The 10,194-nt window shown below is 43.7% G+C and overlaps 1 protein-coding gene across 1 annotated transcript; it reads left to right on the forward strand.

The window, feature by feature from the left end:
* Positions 1-24: 24 nt before the first annotated feature.
* On the forward strand, positions 25-5,945 carry LOC118774427 (protocadherin alpha-3-like; the record flags this gene model as incomplete). Its single annotated transcript, XM_036523774.1, has 2 exons — positions 25-41; positions 3,635-5,945. Coding segments are annotated over 2 exons (2,328 nt in total), but the record flags the coding sequence as incomplete, so codon positions are not given.
* Between the last annotated feature and the right edge of the window lie 4,249 nt (positions 5,946-10,194).

The raw sequence follows: 10,194 nt of genomic DNA on the forward strand, positions 1-10,194 counted from the left end.
GCTCCGCCTTTCTCCACCTCTCTGCTTCTCTTCATTTCTCTGTATCTCTGCTCATCTCTGGATCTCTTTGATGGTGTCATCTCTCTGAGCAACATTTTGGTTGATTTAAGCACGCAGACACACGTGTCCAGTGTACCATGCCCGTAACACGTCTCTAGGGCCAGTCTGGAGAAGCACATTTAGTGTGTTACGTATGTGGGAAAGACGCATTACCAACATGCGGTGCTCTTTCGTCGTATGCTTCTCATTAGTGCGTATTACGGATGTTTAGTCCAGACAGACTGAGCTCGCCGGAATGCCACTTGCGTTGGGAGATGGAGCAGGGCAGAGACAGTCGAGGCAAAGAGAAGAGGGAGAGACTCAGAAGACTGTTATTGCTGGACTGAATGAGCAGTTTGAAGCTTTCTGATTCCTGTCTAATTCTGTGTTTACCCTATTTGTGTATCTGATTTATACTTTGTGTTTTTATACACTTTTTTATATAGAAAAGAAGTGAAGGCATTCCCACGGTAACGCAGTGTGGCCCTGTCAGGCACTGAGTGCAGAGTGGTGAGGTGGTAGTGGGGGGGGGGGGGGGGGGGTCTTTCTAATGATTTGTTTTAAAAAAAAAAAGGAAAACATATTTCTCCTTGTTGCTGTTGTTATTGGCTAATGCTCTGCTTGTACATACTAAAGCATAAATAAAGGGTTAAACAGTAGCTTCTCACTAACTGTCTCTCCTTGTCATGCACATCCACACCTCTCACACAGCCGTCTGCACAGATGCAGACATCACACTGCTGTCTGCGCAGAGACATGCATCACACTGCCATCTGCGCAGAGACATGCATCACACTGCCGTCTACGCAGAGACATGCATCACACTGCCGTCTGCGCAGAGACATGCATCACACTGCCATCTGCGCAGATACACGCAGTGGAGGAGGAGGTCAACTGAAAAATGGATCCAGTGCTTCCCAGTATTGTGGTCAGAGTGAAAGGGAGCACCATTGCTGCAATATGGTCTTCAAATCATACTGATCTTTTCAGGATCTTACACTCAGCACTCTGTCCCTGAGTTTGATTTTCTAATATGTGGTCACTTTTTATGGGATGGTGCTGGGTTCCCATCTGTCTGTACCAGGATATGCAGGAATATCATATGAGCAGAGTTCACCGGATATTTTGTCTCAGAATCCTTTTCAAGTCTAAATGAATGCTTTTCAGGCTAATAAAATGACTACCAGAGCATTCTGCTCAATTAGAAAAGAAGCACAGAGTCAGTGCGCTGCATCAGACGCCGTACTCAGGAGCCACCCGTTACCACTGGTAACTGTTGCCATGACAACCCAGCCACCGTGCTGAACACTGGGGGGTGTGACGGGGGTTGGGGGGGGGGGGGATAATACCATATGGAGCCCCAGACAAAGCCTGGCATTTGTTATTATAGAGTGTTGCTTTAGAAGAGACAGGGAGCACACACAGCATTCCCATTCCCTCCGCATTATTTAATTAAGACGCTATGGCACATTATCTCTCTCTCTCCCCCTCTCTATGTATATCAGAGTTGGCTTTCACGGGCAGATGTGTGCTGTGTTTAATACCAGGCTGGTACAGACAGTGAAGGCACACAGCGCTTTCAAGCTGTGTTCTTACATAGCACCAGCAGAGACATGTGAACATCTCTGAATCACATGCACATTTATACATAAAGACAAAGAAAATACACATGGGTTCTGGGTTTGAAGACAAGCTAACAATACAAGAATTTATAAATGCTGTGATAACATTTAAACGTGTTCATAAATCATATGGATTGTAATGTTACACTCACGTGCAGTGACTTACAGCAGCGGTCATTGTAAAATGTGTCCTCGCAATTAGTGAATGTCACAATGCTATTAGAAATATCAGTCAAAAATATAAAAAAAAACAAATACCCTCTACTACCCACAGTCACTTAAAATAGCACCATTTTCTTGGCCGACACTCCCGCTCTCCCTCTCTACCCCGCACCCTCCCCTTTCTCTTTCTCCCTCACGTTTTGCTCAATGAAAGGTCGCTGTTCAGCACCACAGACAGCGACCTGCATCTCTCCCCAGCTCCGTTGTCAAGGAGACGACGAACTGCAGGCAGCGAGAGCGCAGCATACATCACACTGAAATGACGCAGTCTGCGATTCAACAAAGAGACAAGCCGCAGGATTTGACTGCATCCGGGCTTCTCCAGTTTTTCTAGTAGGCGTGGCATATATAAAGATATTCCTCCCTCATATTCAGGCAAAATACTGCATCATCGAACTACATTAACACATGCAGTATAATGTATATTGTACTCTTATTTTCCTCGAGCTATGCACACATTTAAAAAAAGGATCTGCAGTTTTATTAATCAAATTCCACATCAGATTAGTGTTCATTCGCAGGTTCTAAAACCACAAAGAGAGCATACGCATATCTAAAACCACACACATGTGTATAGTATATGCGTGTCTTAAACCACACACATGTGCAGAGTTTGTGTGTTTTGAGTCGGAATTTGGTGCTATCACCACGGCCTTTGAACCGCGTTTAAATTAAATCCCCTTGCATGCTCACGATGAGTGACTTCAGAGACCTCTTCTATCGCGCACTGGCGTCATGTTCCTTCCTGTCAGGTGAGACATTTGTCCTGCTGTTGTACCCCATGCGAACTCCAGCCAAGAGCTCTGCGTGCTTTGAGCGTCCAGGTTCTGTATACCTCACTAATGTGAGCGCAGCTCCGGTAGTTGGTGCTGCAAGGTATGAGATGAAAAACGAATGAAAGAGTAAGAGCAATGACACGCGCTTTTGAGGGATGAAATTATTTCCCCCATTGGCCACAGGGTGTCAGTGTTCACCAGTGAAAAGGAAGAAGTTACACCCTTTGAATTAATTGTAAGTACAAATACATGACATATTCCAACACAGGTGAAGATAATTATGTTATGAAAATTATTTATGACATGCCTCGTGCTGAATTCCAAATAAAACAACAATAATAATAATGATAATGATGATAATAATAATAATAATAATAATAATAATAATAATAAACCCTGTTTGTTAAAAAAGGACGGCGTGATAAACAAAACTATAGCCAAACATTGCAAATGTTTGTTAATGTTTGTTATAGGAATTTAGTCCTTGCTGTTGGAAGTCCACACTCTAGATCGGAAAAAGTCAAGGGTAAGTAAAGGGAAACAACTTTACTACAATCGCTTAAATGTTATACTAAGGTTACATTTTAAAAGATTGCATGTATTGAGACGCTGTTCCACACAATGACTAGATGCCAAGACGGACGGGGGCAGTGTAATCCAAGGAAACGTGTTCGAATGAGAACTGAAAACAGGCTCAGCAGTGGACGAGCCTCCCCTCACAAAGCGCAAAGCAGATAACAGCAGTGAGAATTGTAAGGCTGTTCCGACACGCTGCTTACCGGAATATCCCAGAAAATGTTCCATACCTCTACAACTGTTATTCTGTGGGCTGCTGACATACGGATTTATTTTTGAATGACCTGAAACAGAATTTGACAAATCTGATATGTTGAAAATGGGCCTCGGTTATAAACCCGGATGGCAGAATCGTTGGACCTTTCTCCATTTCGTGACTCTGATGTTGCTTTGGAACAGGACCTCTGCTCAGATCCGTTATTCCATTCAAGAGGAGTTAAAAGTCGGCACGACAGTTGGGAATATTGCTAAAGATATGGGGTTCGACAGAGGAACACTGGCTGTTCGGAATCTCCGCATTGTGTCGGGAACAAAACAAGATCTGTTTCAGGTAAATCAGAGAGATGGCGCTTTGTTTGTGAATCAGAGAATAGACAGAGAGGAGCTGTGCGGTAAAAGCACTCCGTGCCTTGTGAGTCTGAAAGCTGTAATAGAAAACCCTTTAGAAATGCATCACATTACAGTAGAGATATTAGATGTTAATGACCACTCTCCTAGTTTCCCGATTACAGAGAGTCGCCTTGAAATCTCAGAGTCCGCCATGCCAGGCGCTCGCTTCCAACTGGAAGGTGCACGGGACACAGACGTAGGTTTAAATGCTTTACGTTTTTATAAGCTAAGTCAAAACGAACATTTCCGACTGGAGATAGAGGAACTAAACGAGAATACGAAGATTCCATTCTTGGTTTTGCAAAAATCCCTTGACAGGGAAATAGCTCAGTCACATATTCTGCAGCTGATCGCTCTGGACGGAGGAAACCCACACAGATCTGACACTCTGAACATCACGGTTGTTGTTTTGGATATAAATGATAACGCGCCTGTTTGTAATAATCAGAAGTACACAGTCATCCTAAAAGAAGGTGTTCCAATTGGCACTTTCGTAGCTAAAGTTACAGCTGTAGACTTGGATGATGGGGTCAATGGAGAGGTAACATATGCTTTTGGAACTAAATTCAGCAGCCACGCGTCACAGCTATTTGATTTAGATACAAAGAGTGGAGTGATTAAAGTGAAAGGACAAATCGATTTTGAAGAAGAGCAAATTTATGAAATTAATGTACAAGCTTCAGATAAAGGGTCAGTCCCCTTGTCCACGCACTGCAACGTCTTTGTGAAAGTCGAGGACGTGAACGACAACAAGCCAGAGATTGATGTCACCTCTCTGTCTAGTCGAATTTCGGAGGGCTCGCCTCTTGGCACAGTGGTAGCGCTGATGGGCGTGACCGACTTGGACTCGGGTGTAAACGGACAGGTAGTTTGTACGTTACCTGAGGACCTACCGTTTGATCTGAAACCTTCCTCTGAAGGTAACTTCTATTCTTTAGTGACTAAGAGCCCCTTAAACAGAGAGGCAGTTCCTCAGTATGATATAACCATCACAGCGAAAGATCTCGGAACCCCCTCGTTATCTAGTGTGAAAACAATCAGAGTGGAGATTTCAGATATTAACGATAACAGCCCGGTGTTCTCTCAAGACCCGTACACCTTGTACTTACTGGAAAATAACGCGCCTGGCGCGTCCATATTGACAGTCAGCGCCTCTGATGCAGATGAAGGAGAAAACGCGCTGGTTTCCTATTCATTTGGGCACGTGAGCGCAAGCTCGGGTCAGAGTGTGATATCCTTCTTAAATATCAATCCTGAAAATGGGAATATTTACGCGCTGAAAACCTTTGACTTTGAAACTCTGAAAACCTTTCAGTTCCAAGTGGTAGCTAACGACTCAGGAAGACCGTCACTAAGCAGCAACGTTACAGTGAATGTCTTCATTCTGGATCAGAACGATAACGCTCCAGTGATCTTGTCTCCGATGAGCGCTAACGGTTCTGCTGAAGGCGTGGAGGAGATTCCCCGCAATGTGAACGCAGGCCATTCGGTGACGAAAGTGAGGGCCTATGACGCTGATATAGGATACAACGCCTGGCTCTCGTTCTCACTGCAGCACGTTCCCGACCCCAGTCTCTTCGGTTTGGAGCGATATACAGGAGACATCAGGACGCTTCGCTCGTTCACGGAAACAGACGAGGCTGAGCATAAACTGGTCATACTGGTGAAAGACAATGGGAATATTTCACTTTCTGCAACAGCAACTGTGATCATCACCGCCGTGGAGCCCAAAGAAGCATTTGCAGCTTCTGATATTAAAAACACAGTAAAAACCGAGGAGGAGAACAATGTAACTTTTTATCTGATAATCACACTGGGGTCAGTTTCAGCGCTCTTTCTCCTGAGTATTATCGGTTTGATAGTGATGCAGTGCTCCAAACCTCCAGACTATTCGTCCAAATATTGCCGGGACTCCAATTACGCAGACACGAGCGGGAACGGGACACTGTGTCACAGCATCCAGTACAGATCCGGAGACAAACGGTACATGTTAGTTGGACCCAGAATGAGTATCGGTTCTGCTATTGGGAATACTCTAGTCGTTCCAGATCACAGGAGGAGAATCTCAGGAGAGGTAAGGATTTGTGTATGGTTTGTGTAAGTTATTCATAGTAGATGAGCAAACATGTTTAGTTTTTGTGAGTTCAGTTCAGTTATTTTGTTATTTCCATTTTTGTTATTTAGCTCCACATAATTTCTCATGACTTCGTTTGAACGTGGCACATTAAACCGTTTCCCACCTGTCTTAAATTGCGTCTGATATGTCAGAAATCAAAGCTCTGTTGTTTTGTGTTTCCATTTAAACGTCTCTGCATTATGATCATGAATTGATGTTTGGCTATTTGTTAGCAACAAGAATGGTCACCACATTTTGTAAGATACAATATTTAGTTGTTGAGGGGGCGCCTTAACCGTGGGATATTCTTGCAGTTCATATTTAGAGCCCATCCATTTATAAGTGATTATTCACCGATCACAGATCAGTTCAGCAGTATTTTCCTATCAGGGGAGTCAAGCTTTCAGCCCCACAGTAGCACAGCTGGTAAAGCATACAGTAGGACGTCAGCAGGCAGCAACACGAGATGTATAAGCAAAAGTTAATAATTTCTGTACCAGTCTTCCAAGATGGAAGTGGGAAAATTGATAGCGTTCCAAATATATGGCACAATATCATTTAACATGTAGGGCATGCAAGAGCCTTGTGTAATTATACACAGGTGAAAATATTTTTTTCTGCAGTATTTGCAGTCAAGGAATGTTCCATCTCTTAAAATTTCCAGCGCATTTCCGATGCACACGGGGGCGATGTTGTCAAAGTAATTACTGTAAGCGCAGGCGCCATGAATAGCGGGTTGCCTTCGTGAGCTCCTATAATAAACGTAGATCGAATCGCTTGAGGACATGTAGAGAGAGCGCGTGAATTCACGCAGGAGGAGGAGCAGTATGATAACCAAAGGGTAATATTTCACGACACTGCGTTTTCTGTGGACAGACTGGGATCTTTGGCTGTGAATTTATTTCATATTTCTGCGCTGGAATAACTCGGGACGTCTTCATTATGAGGATCGAATATCGGCAAATGAGGTGGGAATACAGTTGTTCATGTCTCCATTTTGCGATTCTGATGTTGCTTTGGAACAGGACCTCTGCTCAGATCCGTTACTCCATCCTGGAGGAGTTGAAAGTCGGGACGATAGTTGGGAATTTAGCTAAAGATATGGGGTTTGACAGAGGAACACTGGCTGATCGGAATCTCCGCATTGTGTCGGGAACAAAGCAAGATCTGTTTCAGGTAAATCAGAGAGATGGCGCTTTGTTTGTGAATCAGAGAATAGACAGAGAGGAGCTGTGCGGTGAAAGCACTCCGTGTCTGGTAAATCTCAAAGCTGTAATTGCAAACCCTTTAGAAATGCATCACATTACAGTGGACATATTAGATGTAAATGACCACTCTCCTAGTTTCGCGAGTCAAGAAAATCATCTTGAAATTTCCGAGTCTGCTATGCCAGGCGCGCGCTTCCAGTTGGAGGGAGCACATGATCCAGATGTTGGCGTAAATGCGTTGCGTTTTTATAAATTGAGTCAAAATGAATATTTCCAGTTAGAAATTGAAGATTTAAGTGACGACATGAAAGTACCAGTTTTGGTGCTTCATAAACAGCTCGACAGAGAGCGTCATTCGGTGCATGATTTTGTCGTCACTGCAGTAGATGGTGGAAAACCACAGAGATCAGGTGAACTTAATGTCACAGTCATTGTATTAGATGTCAATGACAATGCACCCGTGTTTAATCAGAAAAAGTACACAGTTAATGTAAAGGAAAATGTTCCAGTTGGCACTGTTTTAATTGCAATGAATGCTACGGATCGTGATGAAGGTTTAAACGGAGAAATTGTGTACACATTTGGAAAACAGGTGAGGAGTAAAGCATCTGAGCTGTTTGATTTAAATCGGAAAACAGGAGAAATTAAAGTAAAGGGCGAGATTGATTTTGAGGAGAAGCAAGTCTATGAAATTAATATCCAGGCTTCCGATGAAGGGCCAGTCCCCTTGTCCACGCACTGCAATGTGTTTGTGAAAGTCGAGGACGCGAATGACAACAAACCAGAGATCGATGTCACCTCTCTGTCAAACTGGATTCCAGAGGACTCTCCTCCTGGTACCGTCGTAGCGCTGATGGGTGTGACTGACTTGGACTCAGGTGTTAACGGACAGGTAGTTTGTACGTTACCCGAAGACCTGCCGTTTGATTTGAAACCTTCCTCTGAAGGGAACTTCTACTCGTTAGTGACTAAGAGCACCTTAGACAGAGAGGCAGTTCCTCAGTATGACATAACCATCACAGCGAAAGATCTCGGAACCCCCTCATTATCGAGTGTGAAAACGATTAGGGTGAAAGTTTCGGATATCAACGATAACAGTCCGGTGTTCACGCAAGATCCATATACCTTGTACTTACTGGAAAATAACTCGCCTGGCGCGTCCATATTGACAGTTAGCGCCTCTGATGCAGATGAAGGAGAAAACGCGCTTGTTTCATATTCATTTGGGCACGTGAGCGCAGGCCCGGGTCACAGTGTGACATCCTTCTTAAATATCAATCCTGAAAATGGGAATATTTACGCATTGAAAACCTTTGACTTTGAAACACTTAAAACCTTTCAATTCCACGTCGTTGGTAAAGATTCAGGAACACCGTCGCTAAGTAGCAACGTTACAGTGAATGTCTTCATTCTGGATCAGAACGATAACGCTCCAGTGATCTTGTCTCCAATCAGCGCTAACGGTTCCGCTGAAGGCGTGGAGGAGATTCCCCGCAATGTGAACGCAGGCCATTCGGTGACTAAAGTGAGGGCCTATGATGCTGATATAGGATACAACGCCTGGCTCTCGTTCTCACTGCAGCACATTCCCGACCCCAGTCTCTTTGGTTTGGAGCGATATACAGGAGAGATCAGGACGCTACGATCATTCATGGAAACAGACGAGGCTGAGCATAAACTGGTCATCCTGGTAAAAGACAATGGGAATATTTCACTTTCTGCAACAGCAACTGTGATCATCAACGCCGTGGAACCCAAAGAAGCATTTGCAGCTTCTGATGTTAAAAACGCAGTAAAAACCGAGGAAAAGAACGATGTAACTTTTTATCTGATAATCACACTGGGGTCAGTTTCAGCGCTCTTTCTCCTGAGTATTATCGGTTTGATAGTGATGCAATGCTCCAAAGCTCCAGACTATTCGTCCAAATATTGCCGGGACTCCAATTACGCAGACACGAGCGGAAACGGGACACTGTGTCACAGCATCCAGTACAGATCCGGAGACAAACGGTACATGTTAGTTGGACCCAGAATGAGTATCGGTTCTGCTATTGTCCCCGGCAGTAATGGGAATACTCTAGTCGTTCCAGATCACAGGAGGAGAACTTCAGGAGAGGTAAGGATCTGTGTTTGATTTCATTATAGTGTTTATGGACATGTATATTAATTTCAAGTTTTCTTCAGGACAAAATTAATTTAATCAACTTTTATCTGTGTTATCTCCTTACCCCACCCCCTACGGAATTTTCTAATGCTTCCCACTCATATATGAGTTATTCTCCTACTTTCCTAAATTACAGAGTTTATCAATCGTGTTGGGTGCTGAAGACAAGTTTATTTACGTGTTTCCATATGTCCACTTCTAAATGTTGATTATGGAAGGGGGTAGAACTCTTTGTTAGCAACAGTAAGGTTCAAAAACTCACTAAGACAAGAGAAATTGTAGGATATTTAGTTGTTGAGGGAGCGCCTTAACTGTGGGATATTCTTACAACTCATATTTTGGAGCCCATCCATTTATTACTGAATATTCACCAGTCACAAATCAGTTCAACAGCAAATCCAACGGAGGAGTCGAGCTTCCAGCGCCACGCTAACACGGCTTGTAAAGTATGTAGTAGGGTTGCAGCAGGCGGCAATACGAGGTGTATCAGCCTTTCTGTAAATACTTTCTGTTCCTGTCTTACAAGATATAGTTGGGCAAGTTTCTTATCATTCCAACTATTTCTTACATTATCATTTTACATATGCGCCATTCCAGAACAGTGTGATCACTGTCAGAAATATAATTACAGATTACTTTTGTATGGTAACTGCTTGAAAGAGACGATATCACCTGTATATAATTCCAGCCCTTTTCCGGAGCACACGGGGGCGGTGTTGTCAAAGTAATTACTGCAAGCGCAAGCGCCAAGAAAAACGGGCTGCCTTTGTAAGCTCGTATAATAAACGTAGAGAGAATCGCTGGAGGACAGGCAGGGAGAGCATGTGAATTCACACTGGAGAAAGAGCAGTATGATAACCAA

Source organism: Megalops cyprinoides, chromosome 3, assembly GCF_013368585.1.
Source record: "Megalops cyprinoides isolate fMegCyp1 chromosome 3, fMegCyp1.pri, whole genome shotgun sequence".
NCBI lineage: Eukaryota > Metazoa > Chordata > Actinopteri > Elopiformes > Megalopidae > Megalops > Megalops cyprinoides.